This window comes from Phlebotomus papatasi, chromosome 2 (genome assembly GCF_024763615.1).
Source record: "Phlebotomus papatasi isolate M1 chromosome 2, Ppap_2.1, whole genome shotgun sequence".
Lineage (NCBI taxonomy): Eukaryota > Metazoa > Arthropoda > Insecta > Diptera > Psychodidae > Phlebotomus > Phlebotomus papatasi.
In genome coordinates, this window is record NC_077223.1 from 15,981,663 (window position 1) to 16,009,358 (window position 27,696).

At 33.7% G+C, this 27,696-nt stretch overlaps 2 protein-coding genes across 3 annotated transcripts in view; one reads left to right on the forward strand and one right to left on the reverse strand.

Annotated features, from left to right (window-relative positions):
• Positions 1 to 27,696, forward strand: part of LOC129802792 (MAM domain-containing glycosylphosphatidylinositol anchor protein 1) — a 114,098-nt gene that overhangs the window by 57,646 nt on the left and 28,756 nt on the right. The gene's annotated exons all lie outside the window — the stretch shown is intronic.
• LOC129802793 (chymotrypsin-2-like) lies at positions 24,852 to 27,351 on the reverse strand. The gene is made up of 2 exons (XM_055848888.1): positions 27,254 to 27,351; positions 24,852 to 27,160 (listed from the first exon to the last, which is right to left on the reverse strand). Exons 1-2 carry the CDS (start codon positions 27,303 to 27,305, stop codon positions 26,406 to 26,408), a joined length of 807 nt encoding a protein of 268 aa, XP_055704863.1. The 5' UTR covers positions 27,306 to 27,351; the 3' UTR covers positions 24,852 to 26,405.

Consider the following 27,696-nt stretch of genomic DNA (forward strand, 5'->3'; position numbering starts at 1 on the left):
TTTGCACTCAGTGTCCGCGACTTTCCCGTTGGAATTTAGTGAGTGGGTGATGTTGTCGGAGGTCTAGAGTGAAATTCTCAGTCTAGAAGATATTTCTTAGGCTTCTTCCAGGGCAAAGAAGAACGGTGCATTTCCGATGAGAGTATTTCTATTTGTATAGAAAGTTCAGTGAGCTGATGAAGGTTCCCCTTTGTTGATTTTGTCACTGTGGCCAAATACACACCCAACAACTCATCCATCGAGTTCATGTTACCAGAAGCTGTCTTATTTCTTTGAGAAATATATACTTGAAATCATTCAAATATAATACCACATGATCCTCTATCAATCCTCTTGAATTTTTGTCATAATTAACAATTTATTGAAGCCACATAGGGGAAACTGGGGCACCATTAAACACGGGGTAGCACCAAACACTAATTTTTATTCCTAAAGTATTTGTACTATCAAAACCATTTCTTCAGTGGACAAGCATCCCTATAATGCCTATAAATTTCTATAAGCCTTGTCCTCTGAAGTCAAATATCCGATTAAAAAATCGCTGTGTTTAGTGCTACCCCGTGTTTGGTGGTGCCCCAGTTTCCCCTACTAAATTATTAATTTGGATAGTATTTGCAGCAAAGCATTTATCGTACAACTCTCGCATAAAACTTTCCATGTATTCTGCGATAATTGCTTGTAAGATTTTCTTGAAGAAATAGCTGTGAAAAATTCTTTAAAAACACAATTGCAGTGACACATTTTAATGTGTGCAATTATTGACAAGAGAATCGACAAACATGCTCAACAAGCACCAGGCTCAATTAAAATACCAGTGATAAAGTTTTATGCATTTTCCTACATGCACATCGAGGTTGTTCCAAGGGAAAAACATCACAATCGATTTTTCATTCTCAAAATAGACCACAACAGTCAGATGATGATCTTCAGCTACAACTTCCATGGGGCATCGTACAATAGCGGAAGAAGGATTTTTGTAGAGAAAAAAATAATGCTACTGTATTTATCATTTTGCTTTTCTTTCCCCCAAATGTCTTGAGCAAACAATTCAACCCCAGAGAGCAATTATAATATCTCTCACCACAGACAATTTCCAAGACCTATTTTTAGTGTCTTAAAATCCTTTCTAAGAATTTTTTTTATTGATTCAAGATCATTTTAGATTGATTTCTGTGGGTTTTGAGACGTCTATTTCTGGAGCACTTGTAGTTTTTTTTATTTGAATTTTCATTGAGAAGGAAAATGTTGGGAGAAATCGAAAAAAAAAGTCATTGACGAATTGAAAGAGATAAAATGCAAGAAGATACCAATTTTAAGCTTTCCAAGTGGTAGAGTTGAAAAGGTCAGACTGAAGATCATTGCATAGGGGCAAATTGGGCTTTTTCTCCTATTTGTAAATGATACTAGATCATTGTGATATAATTCAGCTTCATAAACCAATTGCGAAGCTAAATTACTTTATGATAAGACTCAATTCTATTTACAGCTAGGAGAAAAAACACCAATTTTAAAGCTGTCCCAATTCAAAGGTATCTCATTTCCATCTATTGAGGTAACAGAAAGATTTTTTTAAACCATCCTTAAAGAACCACCCTTAAAGTTAGTTTTATCTTATACAGGCTTTGGAGATAAGGTTTATCCATATGGCTTATACCGGCTTCAGACCTAAGGCTTAGCTTATATGGCTTGATTGCTCTAATTTCTTATCAAGCAACATTTTTTGAAAAATTTTTACTTAGTATTGGATTATTAAAAATAAATGACCTATTAGGCTCTCAAAAAGCAATAAAATTGCTCACTATTTAGGATTTTGAGATCTTCGGGAACTGGGCTAAACCTCTAATCTGAAGACCGTTTTACCCAATAAGCAAAATAGATGCTTTATGCCGAAAATAGATACAGGCTGATCCTCGAGAATACTCAGTTCGAAAAATTTGGCGGTAAAAGATCAGCCAAAACTATAATATACTGAGGATTTTGGATCAAGGATTAGTGGTTACAGCGTAAATTTCTATTAAATCTCCACACTTTGAGTGCTGAAAGACTTCTAAGTGCAATATCAATGGATTTTTCGTACAGAAAGATGCACTGTGACCTTCCCGTTACTCCAATCTTAATGCATTTTAAGATTTTGAGACATTGCGTACCATTACTCTCCATGCTTTTTCATCCAATTGACATTTCGAAAAGCACCCAAAAACACTCAAAATTAAGCTTTTTATTTTCAGCACTGGCGCTGATATCGCCTAATCCCCGTAACTTCACTAGACCTCACGAATTTAGAAGATCAGCTTGATCCTCCAAATTTTAGGCTGATCCCTGAGTGTATCGACACCAATCCTCGTTTTTCGGGCTGATCCCTAAGCCGATCCCTGTGTCTATTTCGGGCTTTAGAATAAAGACTTTGACAAGGCTTTTAGGGGAAAATGCTCTCCCTTCGAACGTTCATGCCTCCGGATAAGGTGAATTTCTTTCGTTTTTCGTAAGAGATTTACACTAAATTATCACGGAATTATCAACAATTGATGATAAGCCAACTAATATTTAATAGAAATGTGTAAGTTTCTTAGGAAAACTAAAAGAAAATTCACATTATTCGAAGGCATGAACGTTCGAAGGGAGAGTACTTTCCCCTACTTTTAAAAGGCTTAGGGTAAGATGGGGTAATTTGGAATCATGTCTAATTTGGAACTTAGAGATTTCCTAACAAGTTTAGATGGCAAAAGGAAAAAGCAACGAAGAATCTCGAATGTAAAGTCTTGTACTTCTTCGTGGTTTGTCTCTTTGACCATGTGAAACAGTAAGAAAATCACAAAATTCCAAAATAGACATGATTCCGAATTACCCCAATTTACCCTGTAATGAGATTTTTTTTTGTTAAAAATCCTGTAGGATTTCTTAAGCCCCTTAATAGTGCACCACTTTACTTCTATTAGTTTCAATAAGTGCGCTATAAATAGGTTATAAGAATTTTGGTTTTATAACGATTTGCTTAGGGAATTCTACATTGGGAAAAAATGCTTCTTGGGTATCTTTCCAGGTTCCTCATCAAACAAAGTTTAAGGGAAGTTTTAATTTAAGATTGGATCTTACGAGCAAATGAATGATTGGATCTTGGAAAACCAATATTATTACTTTTTTTTGGGATTTCAAAACATTCAGGAACTAGGCTAAACCTCCAGTCTGAAAACTTCTTATTTATAATTAAAAGCGGATTATTTTTCAAAAAAATGTAGTATTATTTCACAATAGGGGAAGTGCTTATAATTTTGGACAGTCTGCTTATAAGCATCGAAGTTCTAAGTTTGAAGTGCGATATTTTCTATACTAATTGACATTTCTTGTTACTCTCTTTTCAGAAGGGTTGTTTAGAAACTTAGCAAGCTATTTCTCGACTTATTTTTATTAAAATTAGTTTTAATACGTTTAAAAATGAATTGATATGTAGAGGTGACTTTGGCTCTTATTTTGGACAACTTGTTTATTAATTTGTCCGACTTGGCTGTAAATTTGGACAGCTAATCCGCCTCAATAGGATGCCCATTGTTCTTCATTTGATGAACCAATCTTACCAAGTCCTCTTCCTGTTCATGTAAGGGAAACGTAGAATGTCACAGAAGCCCGGAAACTTTCCATATCATTCATTAAAGTGAGTTGACTTCGATACTCCAAGTACGTGCGGATTCGCTCATTCCCTGACCTTTCCGAGAGCCTTTCAAGGCATTTCTCGCTACAACTCGTTCGTAGAGATGATGCTCCTTTGTTTCTCCAGGCATTTGTCCAACCTAGTCATCACAAAAGCTAAAACTTCACGAAATTTCGTGAGAAAAACACCTGTCCAAAATAAGAATCATCACCTCACCGGTGAATGTCTTAAATAATTTCCCATTTTTCACACGAAAAATATAATTCACAAGGCAAATCTCACTTCAGGTCAAATGTACAAATCATCAGTAACGTGAATCAACACAATATTCAATGAATATTCAATAATATCACTCAAAAACAGCGAACAAACTTTGTTAGTACTTCACCAAAACTAAATAAGACTGAAGTAAGCCACGAAGTTCTGTCATATTTCTCGTAAGCAATTGCTCACACTGAATTTTCAACAAAGCAATTTCAACTCAAATCATATTCAAAATTTAACGTATTTAGTGTCAAAATCTTCCAAAAAGAACAAATATTTAGATAGAATTCATTATTCATCAAATATTGGAATAAAAATCCATCATTTTAATCAATTTATTTTTAGTGTCCAGTTTTACCCTCAAAGTGTCCAAATTTAGAAACTGTCCAAAATTATGAGCACTTACCCTATTTGTGATTCAAAATTTGCACAAATTTAATCTTTATAAACCACTAAGGACACAAAAAGATTATTATGTTAAAAAATGTTTTTTTTTATGAAGAATAAACACAACAAAGATTACAAAGCCACCGAAGAATCATTTCTGTCGTTCTGCTTCAGAAGCTGATCATTAACGCACAGCACGAGGGATACCGAATATGTAAAATTTGAATGAACTCTTAATATTATTTTTTTTAATATAACTTTTTTTAAATAAATAAAACTTTCAATTTGATTTTCATTATTTTTAACAAGTATCATGAGAAACAAAAATTAGGTAATTTTGGATCATTTGTTCCTTCGCTATCAAAGGGTTTTTATTTAGTTTTATTCTTCAATGACCTGGAAGAGTCATATAGAGACAAAATACATTTTTATTACCCTTTTCACTTAGCGGAAAGTTATGCAAAGCTTCTACGCGGAGTTGTGTTTGGAAAGTTTGACATTGTGTCAATTTTAATAATAATTTCCTTAATTATTTTTTTTAATCTGAATTCTGGAAGACAAATTATTTTGTTAAGCAGTTACGCTATTGAAAAAGTGAATGGTAGTTGAAATTGTTTAATGTTAAGAAATTAAATGGAATAGGGGAATGTTAGCATGGTTCGCACAGAGTGAGCCTTCAAACTACGTAATTTTCTCTTTATTTGCAAAGAACTAGTTCGTCATTTTTTAGCCATAAGATAGATATTTATGAAGCTCATGAAACGAGATGAGAAATGGTAAGTCAGCTCTTTCCAAACAAAGAGAAAATTCGCATCGTTTGAAGGTTTACTCTGTGCGGACCATGCCTACATTCCCTTTAATCATTAAGAATCGTATTTGATATCGTCTTCCTGAACTGCCTTCATGCATATTTTTCTTTACATAATAATTATCCATTAGTAAAAAGCTAAATCTAATACGATCATTCTGTTTCAAGTTCTTCTAGTACATTGTTCTAATAAGTTAGTGGGGTTAGTGAATTTTTAAGCCACCTTTCTTGTTTTAAAAGAGTAACTTTTAATGAAAAAAAAAAGATATTTGATAATGAACATTTTCATTCTTTCTTAGCGTAAATTTCAAAGCTAAAATATAAATAGCTCATTTATTCGAATATCCGATTACCGCCATAAATGGAACAGTAATAAAGTTAGGCTCGGATATAAAATATCTTAAGAAATATGTTTATTGCAAGAAAAAGAGAAGTATATATTATGTATAACTTAAAATATGAATTTTCTATTTTACTGACACCCTCCTATTCTCCATCTTGTCTCAACTCACAAAGCATTTAAGCTTCTTATTGAGAAAAATATCGCGTGTCTTCAAGACTCCCTTTCAATGTCTGACCACCTGCACAAAATCGCGACTAATCGAAGGTGTGTCTGGAAGTCAAGAGTGACTCTCGTGAAAAGTGATTTGCTGCTTGGGCAGAATAGAAAAAAAGTCAGAAGCAAAAGGGCACGAGCGTGAAGAATCATCAGCAAAATTGATATTGAGAGGTTTTCAAGAAGGAGCAATTCATAAGCTTAACACTATTTTGCTCACCGCAAGTAATTTTAATTTTGTGAAATGGAATTCCTGTGGGTTTGAGTCACCTGTCGCGATTTTTTCCGCAGGGTCACTCCTTTCCACCGTCACGTTCTGGCATTTCTGCGAAAGACTCACATCATTGTGGATTTCTATTGCACGAATAGCCTTGAATGCAGCACGATTCTGTGCGTTCTTTACTTTTTTTTTAAATTCTTTTACCACAAGCAAAAAGCGACATTTTTCTCGCGTCTTCTCAATCATCCACAAGAAAAGTTTTCTCAATCGTCATTTTTCAGACTTGAATGGGCATCTGACTTCAGAGAAACATTTACATTTCGAGGCACATATTTGTGAATCAGCCACGAAGCTGAGAATATGAGTCTCAAGATGATGTCAAACCGTCTGAATCTGCATAAGCAATTGTTTATGCCATTGCGGCCTGTAAAAATAAATAGAGATGGTTCTGATGAAGTGTACCTAATTTTAAGTGTCTGACTCATTCGACAAATTTTCTTCCTCTCAACACAGATCGATTATTTCTTTTGGGTGTTTCTTTTGCATTTTCTTCCCTAACCCATACACATGTATGGCAGTTCATTAAATTCCGCATGAGAAAAATGATAAGAAACAACAAAGGTGTGGATTGTCGAGGGGTGAAGCCCATCCTCTTGAAAAGAATTAAAATGCACTGATATTTGTATTAGTAATTTGATAGGCAAAGATGAATATCCGAAAAACTAACTTCAAGATTTAAAACGACAAGTTAAATTGATATTTATTCATTGAGAGAAATTCGAAAAAGTTAAAATAACATTCCGGAAATGTTAATTTTACTTTGCAGTATTGATCCAAAATCGGTGTAAATTTTACCCTTTTTAGGTGTATTAGGAGTTAAAGGTATCCTTTCTCATGTTAATTTTACCCTTAATAAGGTGTAAAATTAACATTAAAAAATGTTGATATATTTTTACACCTAAAAAGTGTTAAATTTCTGAGGAAAAAATGTTAATCGCATCCTCTTTTTTTTCTCAGTGTTCGCTAAAGTGCAAAATGTGATATATTTTCACAGCTGAGAAGAAAATTCTTCGATTAAGGACTATGCTAATCTTAACTGTAAAGAGAAAACAAAAAAAAATAGAATAACATCGAAAATTAACTTAAAATACTCACTTATAAAATTTAAATTATTTCGCACTGAGAATGTTTTAATTTGCCTAAGTTTTTCGTTTTTTACACAATTTTGTATAGAAAATTTTATGAGCGTTCGAAATCTGGAGTGCAATGATAACTTTTCGATATTGTCGAACTTGTCGAACAGATAGTGTCGATAAATATGAATGAAATATGAAAAAATAAACAAAATGAGTAAATTCATATTTATTTTTCTATTTATGCTTTCGTAAAAAAGAGAATTTTTAATTTTCCTCTTCATGTAAAATTGCATAAATCATACAAATAATGTAAATAAAACGGAAGGAAACAGAATTTCCACGACAAGACTTTTATATACACTCAATGAGGATTGAAACAAGCCTCAGACATTCTCACATTTAATAAGGCTTAAATAAATCCTCATGAGTGTTTGAGCAAACCTCGAGCGTAATACCAAGCCTCATATTTCTATGATAATCATCGAATATTCCATGAACACCTCACTAAAGCAAGTCTCAGTTCAGCACTTCACTGATCCTGAATTTCAATGTAAAATTTTATCTCGACAGAAGTATGTGCTTAAATGTTTTTAATTTAAGGATATACTTCAGTCGAGATGATTTTCGTTTGGAAATTTCGTACAGAATATGTATTCAATTTCCCAGAGGTATAACCACTCTTTCTCGATCCCGTTTTTACGATAGAGTATCGGACTACTTGATCAAATAGAAATGTGCTTAGGAATGTTTCGTTAAAACGCATGCACAAAATGTGAGTGTCTCGCAATTAAGGTCATCGAGTTCAGAAAGTAAAGTAAATTAAAAAAAATTAATAAAGAAGAAATAATAAAGAAATTGAATCAGATTTATTTTTGAATTTATGTTTTCGTAAAAAAGAGAATTTTGATTTTTCCTCCTCATGTAAAATTGCATAAATCATCAGATCATCAGAGAATTATAAAGAAAAGTGAAGGAAAATACTATTTCCACGACAAGGCTTTTATATACACTAAATAAGGGTTGAACAAAGCCTCAGATATTCTCACATTCGATAAGGCTTAAGAATTTCAGAAGAATATAAGAATATAAGAATTTACCCTCATGAGTGATGGAACAAACCTCGGGCGTAATACCAAGTCTCATTTGACGGTTGGTTGATTCGAATGTTGGATTAAAGTTGTTACAACACTCATTTCGCGTTCTGGTAACACTCAACTTTCTCTCAATTTGGCCAACAAGTTGTATTTAAATTAGAAATTTGAATATAATTACCCCTAAAACTTATTGGGAATTTTCCGGGTGTTGAAAACGTCGGATTATTTCCTAGAATACGATTTTTTGATTATTCTATATCATTAAAGAAACAAAAAATATCCAGAAAATTTGCCAATACCCCACAGGAGATATCTTTCAATTAAGTTGGCCGTAGGACGAATTCCGTGTGAAGTAAAAGTAATCAGAACGAAAATGTTCACATAAATAAAGGAAATTATTTTTTCTGATAAATAAGCAAAGGGGAAGTGTGCCAAATTTCGGTCAGCATCTAATTTCGGCAACTTTGAGTGTAATTTTGGCCATGGAAATTAATTAATTAAAATTATGTATGTTATCTTCGAATAGTCAATGAATACATTTTGCTTTTAAATATTTATTCATTTTAGGATGTATTAACACAGAGACCGTTGAATTTTAGGTATTATTTGAATTTAAATTGCGTTGTAAAAACTCAGTGTGGAAAGAGTCTTACAAAAAATGTGGCAGATTGATTGTGTTTCTAGCAGTCTTGCGATTTGTGGTGAAGTTCAAAAAGTTTTCCTTCGGTGTTTTTCATGAAAATTGATTAGTTTTCATTAAAGATTGTTTCTGTTTATGTTAATACTGAATCAATCTTTAAATTTCGGGTGAAATTTCTCAGTTGGATCCTGTATTTCGCGTGAAAAAGTATATACTTTGTGAGCGTCTCTCCAGTGAGGTAGTGTTGCCTATTCCAGCAACATCTTTTACTTTCCTAAATTTCTTATTCATTTTGTGTTTTTTTTTCAATTTCTGAGTTCTACAATGTCCAGAGAAAAAAAACCATCCCTTCTATGAAAAAGGTGATGTGGAAAAGGCCTTGGAAGAGTTCAGGAAGGGAAAATTGGTACGGGAATCTGCGCGTAAATCTGAGATGCTACTCTTCAGGTCTTCAGGACAAATTACATGGAAGATCTCAGGGCTTATGGATGATATAAACGTATTAAACTAAATATTAAACTTGTTCCGCTTGACGTTTTGTAATTTTCTATCCGTTGCGTCACAAAAGGTAGTCACAAACAAGGTGGCCGATATTTCACTCAAAGTGGCCGGAATACTACCCAAAGCAATGTCCATATTATTATTAATTTTTCAATATTTTAGGAAGTGATTTAAAGAAAACAAAGATGATAAACTAGTTTTCAAGGTTCCACACAACCCTCCCGAAAAGGAAATAACAAAAAATATCAATATGAATTAAAAATATTGCATTTCAAACTTAAGACTTCGGTGCTTATATGCAACTATGCCGAAATTTGGCACACTTACCCTATAACTATTTCACAAATTGACTCCCAATGGTAGGCAAAAATACATATTTATGTGTGCATAATCCCATTAGTTGCACAATGCCGAAATGCATAATTTTGGGATCCCCTGTAATTGTGTGCTGAAACTGCCTTTTTTAGTCCGACTTTTAGTGTGTCCGATTTTCAGCGCTGTCCGACTTTTAGCAAATTACCTTAGAAAGAATTTGTTGCTATTGTTATACCAGATCTGAAAGTCAATAAAATATCGTTAAAGTGCTCCCAGGGCTCCCAGTGTCTGCGAGTTATTAACCCCTTGGTTTAGTTTCTTCGCGTGACTTTAGTCGTTTTGTTGGGCGGCACAGTCCCTTTTTGCCACATCGGGTGGTCTTATGGGTGGAAAATGCGAACACAAAATTGAGTTTATTTTTCCAATTCCACCACATTCCCAACTTCTGACGTGATTTAGCTGAGGAAGTGTATGCTTTATAAAAGGGCTGACCAAAGGGCGGATTCTAACTCTTTCTCTCTCTCTAGCTAATATGAAAAGAAGTGGGCTATTTGCAATTTTCCTCTATTTGCCTTAAATGGTGAAGAAAAAGCATAACATATGGTGGAATAGTGCACTGACCTGTTAATTTGTACGATAAAAATTTCCTTACGATGATCTCTCAAAGCCGATTGACACAAAGTTGCCCAAATATAGACCAATAAATATATAAATTATTGGATTAATTCTCTTGTCGGCGTAAGAGAAATTTTGTTATTATGCTTTGCCCGCACACTTGGGCAACATCCCATTAATAGGAATATTAATTCTGGTATGAATTGGAGCAACGGAGCAACATTTCTGTTAAGAGGATACACCCGAAAAATGTCTCTTAAAATCACTCTCTTGGGCGCGTTTTTTAATTGCTGTCTATTTTTAAAAGAAGAAAATATCCATCAATTAATCACAATTAAGTGGAGGTCTGTCTTAATGGATATTTCTCTTTTTCGATAGAATGTCTCTCTATCTTTCTCTCACAATTTTCTTCCCACCCAAAAAAATCAACCATATTTTTATGTAATTTCCTTCAAGCTTTCTTATCGTTCAATTTCGCTGATGTTTTTCCCTTCCTCTTCAGAGAAATCATCAAATTTTTCCAACATCTAAACTCATAACTATGTATTTGCTTATCAAATTCGTGTAAGCATAAATCACAGTGATTTTCTACGCTCTCGAATGTAATAGGAAAATGGTTCAATTTGATTTAATAGGAAGCATTTATCACGTCTTCAGTACACATACCAATGTTGCAATCCATATATCGAGTTGGTGACAAAAATGGCTTTAAAGCGACATTTATGCGTTTTCATACATTCCTATAAGAAGTATTAATTTGTAAACAATTCTTCTTTATGCTTGAGAATTTTACTACGTCTCTTTTTTTGGGCAAACTTAACAACCAATTTTATTGGTACTGTAAACAATCCTCGTGACGCCTTCAACTAAAACATGAACTCTTTCGCGGAAGAAGTATAACATTTCTGAGTAAAAGAGCGTGAAGAGAAATTAATATTTTGAAACTAACTACAAATTCAGCTTCTAATGGCACTTCTTAAACTCATGAAATTTTTTCAAACTAATTTTCTAATTGACACACTGCTCTGCCAAGCAGAAAGATGGGGTCAAAAGACAAAGAAATAATTTTTATTATAGTTAGAACTTTTATTACAATTATCTACGTTTTATAATCAAATTTTCTATTACTTCTTTAGGTGGGAAATTAAAGAAATTAAGAGTATTTCAATGGCGGAATGTTTGATAATCAAATAGGGGAAGACCGGGTAGCTGTGATAATGTATAGTTAGAAATTTTAAGTTATTTGAAAATTGATATTGTTTATAATCCATTGAAATACGTGGCCGAGAATTTATACGATTTATTGTGCTCTAAAAAAAAATGTCTTGTTAAACAAACAAATGGATTTTGTTAAAATCAGGGGGGTGACATTTTCTCTTAAAAATTCGACCAGTTTTAGTGTATTTTTTTCCCGTTTTCGTACAGATTTAACGAGATATCTACGAAACAACGTAATTTGCCAATTTGGGGTTTTTGGTTGCGCATTCCATATTAAATTGGCTTTTATTTTGTATTTGTATTTTTTGCTAATTCATTTCACAATGACAGAAAACACCGAATGAACTCCAAAGTTTTTTCAGCACGCTAGAAACACATGGAAAATATAGGAAACGTCTTGCCCCTGGTTAAAATATTGTCAAAAGGATGTTATTCACCAATTTCACAAAACTTTTTCTTGCATTTTATGTGGAAAAACACCCTTTTGACAAACTTTTGACCAGATCCAGTTAGCCGTCGATTTGACAAAACTTTTCCATATTCTTTATGGAAGAACATCCTTTTTACAAACTTTTCTTGTTAATTTGACAAAACCTTTACTGAGAGGAAAAAGTTAAGATTGAAACCGAATTGAATGCTTACCAACTTTGGTTTGATTTTCCCAGCGTTTTTCAAACTAATCACGTTAATCCACTTTTTAATTTATAACAGGATCTCCTTAAAAGCATTTGCTAGTCTTATTAGTAACTTTGCAATATTAGAGATAAAATTCGCGAGCGTAACTACTCTGAAAAAAATGTTTTGTCAAATTAACAAGATAAGTTTGTAAAAAGGATGTTCTTCCATACAGAATATGGAAGAGTTTTGTCAAATTGGTGGCCAACTGGATCTTCTGAAAAGTTTGTCAAAAGGGTGTTTTTCCATATAAAATGCAAGAAAAAGTTTTGTCAAATTGGTAAATAACATCCTTTTGACAAAATTTCAACAAAATCCATTTGTTTATTTAACAAGACATTTTTTTCAGAGTAGGCAAAACTGGCTACTGGTTATTAAATTAGATGAAGATGGGACTAGGTGAGATAGGTTTTCAGGAACGCACGACGTTTAAAAATTTAAAAGCTCGGTCTAAGGAGTTGTGGAGGTTTAAACTTGCTGATCCTTTCCCACGATCCTGTAACTGTAGTTCGTAATAGGCATCCTGAAGAGATTGGAAAGCTCAGTAAGAGCAATCTTGAATGATGATAATAATAATAATAATACTGACACAACATTCTGTACAGGAACTAGGCCTTCCCGCAAGACGATTTCTAAACACGCATTATTATTTTTTCTTATACGGGATGAGATTATCAGTCCTGTGCCCCGTGGAATGAAGTGCAGTGAAGCTCACTGGATGCAATCCTAATACTTTTAACACAAGAAAAGTTCCTGGTGACCTAAAGGGGATTCGAACTCGAGACACTTGCATCATAGAGCGAGTGCTCTATCACTTGACCCACTGAGTGCCCTTCATTTTGAATGATGGGTACCTCAATCTGTATACAATATTGAACATAGGACAAGATGTAACTCCCACTCCCTGCGCTAGCAATTTTTTTCTTAGTATCCCGGAGCTCCCGTTGACCATTTGCTAACTGAGTCTTTTGTCTCGGATCAGGCACTGGGTAAAGGAGATAGAAATAAGGTATCACAAAGTAGGATACTATTTGGAATAAGGGCTAGAGTAGGGGCAGTGATGCATAATGGGATGCATAATGGGCCCAAAAGGAGGCCTGGGTGCAGCGGTTCCGCGAGGAACCGCCCCCACTGTAATCTAATCTAATCTAGGGGCAGTGATGACAATGACGGCAAGGATTTGGCGGTTCGTTTAATGTAATTCTTCCTTAAACGTTTTGAATTGTAGATGTAGTACAGACACAGACATATTCTAAAATTTGTTTTTGGAATTTTTAACACAATATTTTAAATATTCTGAAATTCAATATTGTCTTAGCAATTTTATTTTTTATTTTTTTAATCACTGGCTTGGCCATTTCAAATAAATATGTTTTTAATTTGCAGGGTCTGATAGAACAATATGTTTCTCAACATACCAATCCAATCAGCGTCTTTCAAATATTGAATAATTGATGAAATAATTAAGCAAATATTTAATTGGCTGAGTTCATTCTTCGACAAAGATGAATGAGCCTAACTTTTCCTCACCAACATCTTACTCAGCTTAGAAAATCTTAACCTTTTAACCCTTTTCAGGCGCCACCCACTTAAATATTCTATTTTTGACTCGGAACCACACAAAATTAAACTCTTTCGTGATGATCTTGACCTTTTTCTTACTGGTTGAAGACGTTCCAACAAAATAATTTTTATGTGAGAAACACTGGGATTTATTTTTTCTTTTCCAAAAAGGTTGAATATTGACTTGAGAGGAATTTCTCGGTAATCTCAAAATGCACTTAAGGACACGGTGAAGAGTGATATATATGAATTGAGTTGCAAGAGGGAAGAAATTAATTGTCGGTTCTCTATCCATATAAATGCTTCTTGAGATGTTTTTGGTTTCTCGATTAATTTCAAGGCAACAAGAGAAATTTTTTAGATGACTCAGACACCGATTGAGATTCAATAAGTATAAAGAAAAATGTTGTATATGTATATAATTCAATATGACACTCTTATTTATGCGATATCACTTTCCATTTGCCGGTTTCTATTGTATGTTTGTGTGTCTCTTGTCTTTGAAAATTGTGGGCGTTGATGACATCGACGTTAACTATATGTAGTATGTTGATTTAACCCAGTACCAAAGATTGTAAATTCTCCACGTCATCCTGACCACAGATTAACCGAGGAAATGTTGAGAAAAAGGGAATCATTTTAATGAACTTTCACCCTCCGAGAAATGCTCTTTTAGTAAGGATAAAATTGGATGACTTCACTGGCGTCAGGCGCACAATTAATTCCATTTACTGACCATTAATCTTATGGTTTTGTGGTGTGGGGTCAAGGACATTTTTGCGAGAGAGCAATTGAGAAAATCTCCCTGATCGAATTTCCACTAAGCATAAGAGAAATGGCCTCGATGGCTGAATCAACAATTGAACCCATAATGTTGACTTAACCCACATTTTCCCATCTCATTTTATATACAACATGAATATAAACTCTATTTTAGACACGTTCACTGAATAAAGGATTTTATCCATGAAGGCATTATGTTACACTAATTCGAGGACAAGTGTTTTTTTGCACTTTAAATTGCACGTCTTAGATATATTAAAAATCGTATAGGGTAAGTGTGCCGAATTTCGGCATAGTTGCTGCATGCAAACATAAAAGTCTTAAGTTTGAAATGGTATATTTTCAATACAAACAAAATTTTATTTCTTCTTTTTAGGATTGTTGCTTGGAACCTTGTAGATAGTTTATCGTCTTTGTTTTCTTTCTCTAAAATTATTCTCAGTACTTTTTAAAAAGAATAGAAAAATGGACATAGCTTTGTGTAAAATTTTGGCCACCTTGCTTCTCATAGTTCTCTGCCCTTCCGGAATTCTTCCTAAGTCTTTTTTACATCATCTCCTTCATCGAAATGACATTTTTTTGCATTGTTTAATCTATAGAGTATGCAAAACATACAGAGTCATGGAAATTTGAGGAACAAAAGTAGTGGGCGAAATTGCAAGCCGGCCGAAATTGGAAGCCGGCCGAAATTTCAAGTCGGTCGAAATTTCAAGCCGACCAAAATTGCAAGCCAGCCGTAATCTGCTACAGTTCCCTTATAGGACATTCGTAAACACAAACTACTGAAATATTAGGCATAGAGTAAGGGTCTTGACAGGGCTGAAGATTAGCCGATAGACGGCTTAGCGTAATTATATTCGAAATAATGGTTAGACATCATTTCCAACATTTTCCACTAAGTCGTCTCTCGGCTTAAGTCGTAAGTGTGTCTAGGGCATAAGGCTTTCAACCTTCGGACACTCTGTGTTCGAACACCTCATGCTTTTCCTATGTTCCTTTACACTTTGGACACTGACCAAAATATTGGAACAAGTTTTCCTTGGAATAATTTTTTTTTTTTGGAATCGATTTGTACCTAGAGAAGATATTTATTTGTTCCTGAAAGTTTTCTTTACAGTTTTGTTACGAAATATAGTTACAATTTTGTTAGAGTTTTCCTTTGGAATCGTTTTGATACGGTGGAATATCTACAAATTTGAGTTAATTTCGTTTTATACAAATTTGTTCCTGAAACTTGGCACAGAATTTGTTGCACTCGGCTGCTTTGTTTCCACTGTCAGGAACAAATTGGTACATTTTTTATAAGGGAAGAGTACCCTGGATCGGAATGTTAAGAGACATGCTTCATATTTAATTGAAAATACAATCCTCAAAACATTATTTGGTATTTTTATGTATGCTAATTGATACATTAGTGATCCCTTTAATCTTATCTGTGCTTTTGAATTTTTAAATTTTACAATAAATTAATAAAAAATATGTGTAAATGCAAACTTGCACTCTGTATCTCGGATCGTAAGGAATTTAATCAGGTGTCTCAGGGAAAATTGGTTTTATAAATTAAATCTGAGTTAATGCACTGCATTCTTGTGAGACTAAAATGGTAAAAGGTAGCTAATAATTAAAAAAAATTTTAATTTGGAGCAACAATGTGGTATTAACCTGACGATCCGAGGAACACTGCCGATCGCTAGCGCTCTTCCCTTAACAATATTATTCCTACATCTGTAACATATTTGTTCCAAAAATTTTCTTTGTCCGTGAACGAGGTAATTTTTGGAACGAAATTGTCACTTATATGGGGAATCTTTTTATTCCCATTGTCGGGAACAAATTCTTGTAAAAGATTTTGTCTTACAGTTAAGGCCTATACTTCAGTCGAGATGGATTTCAGTGGCGAAAGTTCATAATCAAATAAAAAGCAACTTAAGAGTGTTTTACACAGACGTGTGCTTGACGAAATCATATGCGAGTGCTGGCAGAAGGAGGGGAAGGGAATCTCGAATTAAAAAAGTGAAACCATATAGTACGAAAATTCCCACAGATTTGGCGTCCTCCTCGCTTCGTTGGTGACGGGTGACTTAGTGTGACAGGAGGGATACGATTTTATACTAGACGAGATATTTTTTGGAACAAATTCGTTACTAATATTGGGTATCTTTTTGTTCCTCCTAGAAGGTTCAAATTTATTCCAAAAATTTTCGGCGTCCGTGGACGAGCTACTTTTTGGAACAAATTCCTTACTAATATTGATAATCTTTTTGAGTCTCGTAAAATGAACAAGATTGTGCCAAAAATTATGGTGTCCGTGGACGATCTAATTTTTGGAACAGATATGTGCGGAAATTTTTTACCGTGTAGTGGATCTGATTTAATAGCAATATATTATAATAGTCAGTCTTAAGTCAGTCACACATTTCCTGAAAAAAATAGGTCAGATTCATTAAGGAACATGAAAAAATATGAAATGTTCAAAGCCAGAGTATGTGAGAAGCCTGAAAGCATTCCCTTAATTATATAATAAAACGTACAATAGTCCTTTAAGGTTTTGTGAATTATTAAAGGACCCTTTATTAAAATTCTATGAATTTTTAAATGAACTGTTAAGAGCTACATATTTGCTATTAGTATTATAAATCTATACATCTAAAAATTAAAATTAATTAAATACTTTATAAGGTAAAGTGCCCTCAAGTCGACCGGTAAAGTTATTTATTCAATTTATTTATATTTGCACTAATATTTTGCGTATGATCTAACATTAATAGGTCAATTATTCCATGAATAATACGAACCAGTGTCAAATTAATAGAAATTGATCATCAAACAGTCAAAAATTGGCTCACCGGTCGAGTCGAGGAACCGGTCGACTCGAGGGCACTTTACCTTAGTAAGTAATTTTCTAATTTATCTAAAATTGACAAAATTGTGCTTATTTGAAAAAGACCCCTTGCAATGAACAACAAATTCATGTATAATTGTTTAGATTCAATTGCAGAACAAGCTCCTAATAAATTCTGATCAAAATTGCAATTTAAACTGCAAGTTTTTGAAATGAAATTACAAAATTCCTCGATGTTTTTGAAACTCTCCCCATAATAATTTATTTATGAGTAGTAAGAACATCCCAAATCTTCCAAATGGTTTTTATTTATCGACTTTTGAATTGTATTTCACTCACCAGACTCATCAAATGTTTTGAGTGAATTAGAAGCTTACGGAATGATTTCACCTTGTGCAAAATCTCATATTTCTTTTCAGTGTTGATGGATTGTCTGAAGTATAAATAAATTGAATTATTTGCTTAATTTATTGCTTTGTGCCGGCTGTCGGTGGATGAATGTTTAGCTATACCGTTTTCAATTCACTTAAAACAATTCCACACGCAAATAGGCTTACACATCCACCATGAATATTCTTAATTAATTATTTAATTTTCTCTAGTCCACTTGGGACATGCAAAATTATTATTTTTTGCGCACTTTTTTTGTGTTATCCTTGTTTCTTTAGTCATTTAATGAGATAAACATAAACTATTGTTTGCAGAGTTTGAGATAATTTCCATTTTTGCAGTACAAGGAAAACATTCAACACATTTTATTTAATGTTTTTTTTTAACAATTTTCTAATTGCAAAAATGTGGGGTGGAAGACTGAGTGATTTATATGATATTCCCTTGATGTTCCCTCCAATTCAAAACACGCGAATAGGCTAGAAAATGGCTAGAGAAATTGAATGATTTATTCATTCCCGAGTCATTTTCCCTTCCAATTGATTAACGAGGCCTTTTTCATCTATTTTTAACACTTCTCAATACGGATTGGTATTTAGTGCAGCAGGGGTTGAGGTTTCCTTCCTGCAGAAATCTATAGAGTCATCCTTAGGAATGATATTTTTTTCATATTCATAGGAATTAGATTGAAATAAATAATATAAATAAGGGTAGGGGGAGGTGGGGCTACTCTAAGCTGTGAGCTGGATTTTTATACGTTTTTTCCGCCTATTTATAAATGAAGATGGTTCTTACAACTATTTTATTTAGATCCAGTATTGCTTTGCCTAACCAAGTTACATTAAATTAAAACCCAGTTCCCTTTAGAAATAGGGTAACGTATGGTATTTCGGGACACTTTTTAGCAATTTCACGTTTCAAACAGCTTAACTACTTCTCAAATAATTTTTTTCTTCGTTGATACAAATATTTATGTTCCTTATGCTATCCAGAATAAGATTCTTATCGAAAAATGTTGAAAAATAAATCATTTTTATACAAAACAGCAAAAAATGTAAAGAAGAGTGGTATATTTCGGGACAGTTGGGTATTTCGGGACAGACGAAAGTCGCTATTATGCAAATAAATTTCACCGAGCCTGATTATTTACCTTTAAGTGGAAGTTCTAAATTTCACTTTTTCATAAAAATTTTATTTAAATTTCACTTTTAAAGTGACTTAAATCTGAAAAAATTAAGCACTGTTTGTGTAAACATCTGCAAAATTGACCAAACTGAAAGTCTTGTAAAAAGTGAAATGTGACACTCACAATTCACGTATATTTCACGCTTTAAATTGAATAAAATTTTATAATTTTTATGTTTATCTGATATGTAAAAAGCTTAATATTTCATATAAAACTTAAAAATAAATAGAAAACAATTTTTTATAGGATTTTTGATGTGTCCCAAAATACACATAGTATGTCCCGAAAAGCACCTTGTCCAGAAATACCACATGTTACCCTATGTGAAAAATTCGTATAAGAATGTAGCCCTATAGCTCAAACTAGCCTCACCTCCCCCTATAGGGTGGTGGGAGCTCTCTTCTGACTCCTACTTTATCTATGAAGTTTTACGTTAAAAAAATTATTTTTATTCTAATAATTGGTAAAACCGAATTTATACACCGAGGATAATTGGGATAGTAAAAGGTATCAAGTCATCAACTAGAATTTTAGCAAGAAGAGGGACAAATTTATATTTATTTTAGAAGAAAATTTGGATTGGAGTATTATCCCTCGTTTTTTAACAAAAAAAATCAAGTTTTCTCGGAAAACAAAATCGTAAAAATCCAATTTTTATTAATTTGAGCTTCTTTTGATCAAGCTACAATCTAATCCCTCAATATTATTGCTCCAGTTGTCCCTTCCTCGTGTAATGGATCACTATTTTAAACAATTGAATTTGTAATTCGTAGAATTGTGGATTTGTGTATGGCTTGGCATGTACGATATGTGATTCAGTGGCTTCTGTTTTTTTTCCTAATAAGATCGGTCGTGGTAAGTCGGCGGCAGACGAAACCAAGTGTTGATTAAGGAGAAATATATGAAATGAATTTTTGAAAAATTAATAAAGCTCCTTTTTAGGATCTGTTGAAAAAAAAACTTAGGAACTGTTTCTTGAGGAAATTTTATTGTTTGATCAATTCCTTTACCGATATTGACGATTTTTATAGGTTTAAAAACAAAAGAGTACAAAAATGTTCTAGTTAGTGAGTAGCTTTTCTTGGCGGAAATTGCATTGAAGATAGATAATATTGTCCGAATAGAAAAGTTCTTAGATCGAAAGTGCTCTTTTGGCTTTACTAAAAAAATCAGCATCGTTTTTTAGTCCGAGTGCCATCACACATTTCACATCATCTCCTTCATCGAAACGACATTGCATTGTATAATCTATAGAGTATGCAAAACATACAGAGTCATGGAAATTTGAGGAACAAAAGAAGTGGCGTAAATTGCAAGCCGGTCGAAATTTCAAGCCGGCCGTAATCTGCTACAGTTTCCTTACGGGATATTCGTAAAAACAAACTACTGAAATATTAGACATAGAGTAAGGGCCTTGACAGGGCTGAGGATTAGCCGATAGACGGCTTAGCGTAATTATATTCGAAATAATGGTTAGACATCATTTCTAACATTTTCTACTAAGTCGTCTCTCGGCTTAAGTCGTACGTGTGTCTAGGGCATAAGGCTTTCAACCTTCGGACACTCTGTGTTCGAACACCTCTGATGATTTTAAGTGGTTTAGTTTGGATAGCTCATAAACCGTTTCAACAGTTTTTCAAAGAATGAATATTAGCTTTATTTTTTAAAGAAAAGGCTTCAAGGATATATTCAATTTTCCATTGAAATTTTAGAAATATTCTACAAGCTTTCTTTCTATTAAAAATTAACCATTAATCCATTTCTACATCTCGTTTTTTTAATCTTTAAATTATTTAGTTATTTATTATTATTAATTATTATTTATTATTAAGTGTTTTTTCTTGAATGGGGAAATTAGGTGAAAATTTGAATTAGGATTTGTGGAAAATGTTATGTTATTCTTTGATTGAAAATCTATTTAAAATTTTGAAAGTCGAATTTTGTAAGTTTAAAACTTTCTACGAAAACTTTTCCTTAAAGAAAATCCAGAAAATTGATGAAAAATTGAGTTAAAATGCTCTTAAGAGTTTCAAAAACTTTTGTCCTGTAGTTTCTTTCAAAAAATCGCCAAAAATTCAAGGATCAACCGATTTTAATTACAAGTTTGATGGATTTCCTGAAAGTTCTTAAAAAGAAAATTGTAGATTTCTATGAAAAAAAATTGTCAAAACTCTTCCAAAAGTCTTCCCAAATTTGAAGTTTATAAATTAGATTTTGTGCAAAGTTTTCTTAAAAATCTCATCATCATAAATTCATTTTCAATCCAAATAAAATAATTTAAGACTTTTTGGAAAGCTCAAAAGATTCAATAAAAGAACTTCTTAAAGACAGAAACAGTACTTTTCTTTAGGTGAAAATACCCCGAAAGGTTGCTAAAGTGACAAAACGTGGTTCTTTGGCCCTACAACAATTGTCTAAACGAATAAGAATGAATTTGGTATAAAATTCTCTTATATAGATTTGTTATGTGCTTTTGATCAATTGAGTCTTGTTACAATCAATGAAATGGAGAGTGTACTTGATTGGAAATTATTTAAATGATATTCGAATGACTGTTTGTGTTGAGGAACCAGAAGCCGTAAAAGATTTTTTTTCTGAGAATAGTTTAAATAGATCTTGAATAGAAGCTAAATTTAATGATCTTAAACGACATTTTTACAAGATACCATTATTACGATTTGTCAATAAATCACTGGAATTGGTCCAAGATCCAGGCACGATGGTATGATACTCTATCGTAGCCATCTGGGAAACCTCTAGCGCATGGAACTCCCCAAGAAACGATACCAATAGCTGAATTTCCTACAGCAAGTGGTCCTCCGGAATCAGCTGAGCATACACCTTGACCCTCAACTCCTCCAGCACAGATCTTGTGGTCAAAGACCATGTCACCACTAGCTCCCAGGGCTGTGCGACATTCTGGATTGTTCCAAGTTTGCACATGCACATACTGAAGATTGGCAGCAAGACTTCCAGGAGAGGATGTGAGTCCCCATCCTGACACAACAGCCGTTACTCCACCTCCGATGAATTCTGAGCCCAGTGGAATGGGCTGAATGAGATTGGTGAAGGAAATACTGTTGGCAGTTTGTACCACAGACACATCCCAAGCAATTGTGGGACCATGATAATCCGGGTGGTTGACGATGCTCGAGAGGGAGAAGCTAGTACCTCCGGTAGTTCGGGAATGAGCTCCCAATACCACAATGGTGTTTCCTGTAGTCCTTCCAATTGTGCAGTGAGCTGCTGACACAATCCAACGATTGTTAGCTACGAAGCCTCCGCAGAAGTGAGCATTTCCCGTGGTTCTAAGAGATGCTTGATAAGGGAATTGTCCAGGAGCTGCTGTACTTCCACCCACAATTCGGCTGCCAAAATACTCAGTTACACCCTCTTCTCGCTGAAGTCTTCCCACGGCGTCGACAAAGTCATGGGGAGTTGGAAGATCCAGTACTGATAAATTATAAAAACCTATATTCAGCAAAACCAAAAAATATTCCTTCACTATGCAGATCTTACCTTTTGCAAAAGCCACAGCAGCCAGACAAGACACAAGAACTATCTTAAGCATTTTTCTCGTTTGTTTTTGAAACACCCCGGACAAGTATTTTTAAGAAAGTGCAAATATTTCCCCATTACTGGCTCTTTTATACGGTATTCTTATCACAATTGCATTGAAATTGGTATCTAATCTTGAAGGGAATTTCCAATTTGGGAATTGCTGGATTTATCAAATTTCACGCCGGATAAGTATTCATTAGAAATTTCCCCAATTTATTTAGTTTATTGCTAGGGGATATTTTAGGAACTTATTTAATGAGTGACCAGGGAGTACGGAGCTAAATACCGTAGATGCGGGTGAATTTGTTTGCATCCCTGGTAATCGTAAGCTTTCCCTCACTCAGAAAAAGGCAGCTATAACTTTGTATAGCATTTACAAAAATACAGCTCTTGTCTGGAAGAATATTTTAAGAGCCGAATCAACCTAAACATGTCGTGTTTTGAATTAAGAGCTGTACTCTAAAACAGAACAAGTAATAGCTGGTGTGACTTGAGCGAAGTATCATCTCACTAGAAAATTTCCAGTGACTTCCAGTGCTGCCAAATGGTAGTCAAAATAATTCATAGTGCAATTAATTCGCAAAGTTGTGATTGTTTTCGCAAGTTTTATTAATAAAATTACAGTGAAAATTGGGGGGGGGGGGAAGGAAGCCTCTGCAAGGAATGAAGTGTCTTGCGATGCAAAAAAATACAGTGCCGACAACAAATTCGTGGAAAATAAGTGAAATATGCTCGAAAAAAGAAAAATATTTTTTTCCTTAAAATAAAATATTGTGCCTCACAAGCTCGCTCGGGTCTCTGGAGTCTTGTGCATCAATGATTAAAAAAAAACTTATATATAGTGCAAAATTTAAAAGATTTTTGGGAGGTGCTTCTGGTGAGAAAAAAATTGTCAATATGTCGGGCACCTGGCTCAACAATAATCGTATGGAAAAAAATCCTCCCAAATGTGAGTTCTTGAATCAGACAAAAATTAATCAATTTGGCTTAGATTTTAGAAAAAAAAAACATTATAGAATGGGAAATATTATAAGTTAAAAGGTGTATGCGGTGGCAGCGCAAAAAAAATGTGAAAGTCTATTGCTTTTTTTGTGTACGTCAATATTGTTGCGATACAGCAGAAAAAATCTGATACTGGAATCAAAGCTCGTTATGCTTTGCTCCAAAACCTGCTCGGTGCTTAAAATTCTTTCAGAGACAATTTTATCCATCTATGAAGAATTCAAAGACTCTACGTACTTGAATCAAAGCATATTCTAAAATAAATGCTTTCCTTTAAGTAAAATAGTCTTTAGATCAACACAGAAATGCCCGTTCTTGTTTCAAAAGCTAAATTGAGAGCTGTTTCCACAGAGCTCTTTTCTGAGTGTACTTTGATTTTAGAGGTTAGGGATAATCTTTATCGACCACGTCCGATCTGATTCAATAAAGTGCCAGAATTAAAGAGAAATTTACGAAGAGCAGGGTGGCAAAGTTATCCCCCGGAGAACAAGGTCACTCTCATCTACGGTCTCTACGGTATTCTACATATTCGGAAGCAATGGAGAAACCTAGTTAGTTAACGTTAGAAGGTTTTTCTTGGGCTAAAACAAAGTCTTGAACGTTATTCGAACACGTTTACACTGGTAAAAATAAAAGGATGAAATTGATCCAAATTTGATCCTGTTATTTTTACCAGTGTAAATTTTTCCGGAGCATAAAGCTGTCTTCAGACTAGAGGTTTAGCCCAGTTCCCGAAGGTCTCAAAATCTAATATAGCGAGAGATTTTATTGCTTTTTGAGAACCCTATAGGTCACTTATCTTAATAATCCAATCCTAAAATGATTTTTTCCAAAAAAATCTTGATTGATAAGAAATTAGAGAAGTTAAGCCATATGGCTAAGTCTTAGGTCTGAAGCCCGTACAACATATCGTAAAATTGGAGATTTTTTATCAAGAAAATCTTAACTCATGAATTAATCGGGATCCTGCAAAAGCTATCCTTAAATTCGGATATGCTTAGAGTTTGATTATCCACAATAATCAGATTTTTATCGATTTTAAATAATCCAAAAACTATAAGGCAAAGTGTTCTCAAGTCGACCGGTAGAGTTATTTATTCAATTTATTTATATTTGCACTAATATTGGGCGTATGATCTAACATTAATAGGTCAATTATTTCATAAATAAATACGAATCAGTGACAATTTTATAGAAATTCACCATCAAACATTCTAATATTGACCACCGGTCGAGTCAAGGAATCGGTCGACTCGAGGGCACTTTACCTTAATATCCCCTTTTTTACTTTGAGTGCTCAGAGTCCTAAATGATGGGATAGCTGTAATGCCAGAATATTTCTGGTGATCTAAAGTAGATTCGAACACAGAATCCTTGATACAATTAATTGAAAGAAATGCTGCACATTTAACACATTACGTTTTTATGATTATAAAACCTTTGTTTATAGAATAGAATAAAGCTTTATTTTCCCTTTACAGCAAAAAATAATTTTCAAGTATATCCATATATTAAAATTATTTGGATGAAATAATGTCATAACTGACCCACTATCTCCTACGCATCTTACGCAAAAAATACCATCTTTGAGTACGTTGAGCTCAGATCTTTATCTCATTGTAGGAGTTTCCCAGTTCCCTGACTTGCAAAATTTCATTCACAAAAACCACAAAAACCATTATGTTATATCTTATCATCTTGTTATCGTGCTTCTATTGAATTTAAAACGAATCAGTTCAATTGACACTTTTTCAGTCATTTTAGATTGTGATTTTAATGACAAGAAATCCCATTTTGGGGGTTTGGTTTTCCCAAATGTGGATTTTTCAAACACTCATAAATCAAAGTTTTTATTTTGAAATATATTTATAGAACCATTCTATTTTTATACAATGGCGACCAAAATAATAGAATCAGCTCCACAAAGACCACTATTTTAACTTTAGCATTTTTGTGTATTCCAATTCATTAAAATAATTTTGATATAGAAATGCTCAAATAATTACCTTACGTCAAATAAGTATTGTTTTCGTCGCTAGAGGTCTCTATTTTTTCACAGAATATACATCAATAGGGAAATTTGGTTAAAATAACGCAATAGGACCACTTTCATTTAAACTAAAGAATGTAGTCTATAAATCGAATAGGGTAAAGTGATATAATTTGGAATTAATGTTACAAGTTGGACAATTCGCTGGTACAAGTTGGACATGGCTTTTTTCTTGATACAGTAGAGTCTCGCTATAGACCATCGCTCTATAGTCCACAATTTATCGACCGTTGATTTCAAAACACTGATTTTAAGTTAGGTTATGTTTTTTAGTATGCGACATGCATAATTATTTTAATATTTTTGGCAAACTTTATTAAGTAGTTGTGATAATTGTGATCCACAATGAAGAGAGCAGGGACAAGTACCACAATCGCAAAGAAAGTGGAAGCCGTCGAGCAATTTCAATACTAAAAATCGTTGATAATTTTAAAAAATTACATGGACTATAGTGCGACCAAAGTGTCAAATTTGAAACCAAATATGGACTATAGCGAGACTCTACTGTAAATACAGTACAAAATTTGTTTTTATGCACAAGGAACCAAATTATAAAACTAAAGCATTAAAAATATACAAATAAAAATGAAGTACTAAATTTATCAAGACAAAAAGCCCTGTCCAAATTGTACCGTTGTCCAACTTGTACCACTGTCCAACTTGTACCACTTTACCCTAAGTTTAAAGAAAGGCATATTTAGAAACCATAAATAACAGTTTTCAAAATTTTTTGGCCAAACTGAATTTCATTATGGACGTATTCTGTGTAAGATAGAGACCTCTAGCGGCCAAAACAACCCTTATTCTACGATTCTGATAATTTGAAGATTTCTACTTTAGAATTATATCAACAAATTGGGAATAAATACCAAAGTTAAAAAAAATATAAGCTTTACAAAGTGATTCTATTATTTTGGCCGCCACTGTATATATTAGCAGTGAACATTCTTAAGTCACCTAACATTGGCAGCTAACCATTCCCGGTGGACTGAAACTCTTTCATAGACATCAGGAATGCCATTGGCGCATCCAATTCCCCAGGAAACAATCCCGACGACTTCATTTTGACATACAAGTGGACTTCCAGAGTCTCCGACACATGGTCCAAACTTATCCATTCCTTTCGTGCAAATCTTTCGGGGAGTGACATTTTGAGCATCTATGGAACCGATCTCAACTTCACACATTCGGTTAGAGATTGTGCGCACAGTTACAAAGCTTAAGAATGTTGTTCGAATTAGGTGATTCTTGCTAAAGGATCGTCTGACATATTTTTTGTCACCCCAACCAGCAACTCTACATTCAACATCCCCTGGTATTGTATTTCCAGAAATAGGAATAATCTTCACAAGCCTAGTTTCGGTGATATCCCTATTAGTGCGCAGTACAGCAATGTCATAGTCAAGGGTTAATTTATTAAAGTTTTGATGCACATGAATCTCGGAAAAATGGTACTCGGTTCCTCCTTTGAAGAGATGAATCGTTCCGACTAATACCAAATAGTCTTCCGGAATCCCTCTATCTACGCAGTGAGCAGCGGTCAATATTGAACGGGTACCAACAATAGCTCCAGCACAAATATGAATTCCTGATTTGATGTATTTAAGGCTCGCTTGATAAGGGAATTGGCCATCTTTAGCTTTTGTTCCACCCACAATTCTTTTGCTTGGTACATTTTTTGATGATAAATGTTCACTATGTTCCTTGACTAATATGGCACAAAACAGATTTTAAAAATTATATTTTGCTCCTCGGAATAATATATATAACTAGCAAATCTACAAGACTTAATCGTACTAACCTGCTCCCAATATCACAGGCGTTATAATTAAAAACGCGAAAATTCTCAACATACTTAGTGCGATTTTGTCGCAACACAAGCTTTAATGAAACTAAGAAAACAAATTGAATGTGCACGTATTTTTATATTTTGACTAAGGCATCTAATAAGAATTTTAAATATGGAAGTTAAAAGAATTTTTACAGCAATCCCCGCCAAGAAAATATTCGAAAAATCCTATTGTAAAGTGCGATAGAAATTTTATGAAAATTTTCTAAAGGGGTGAGTCATTTGTAATTCTCACTAGTAAGAGTACCTCGTTTCTAGAGTTTCGCATATGTTCCTCTTTAAAAATGTTTGAGGTCCTTGGTAGTTTTCTTAGGTTTCACGAGTGATGATAGAATGGATGCAGAACTCTCGTCGTGAACCGGAAGGCTCCTGCAGTAATGAAGGAGCTTGGCAGA

What these genes read in the sequence shown, in the direction of transcription:
- LOC129802793 (XM_055848888.1), bottom strand. Translation starts at nt 27,305, where the DNA reads ATGTTGAGAATTTTCGCGTTTTTAATTATAACGCCTGTGATATTGGGA. An exon ending in GCCTGTGATATTGGGAGCAG is followed by an intron (nt 27,161 to 27,253) that starts GTTAGTACGATT and finishes GTGCCATATTAG; the next exon opens with TCAAGGAACATAGTGAACAT.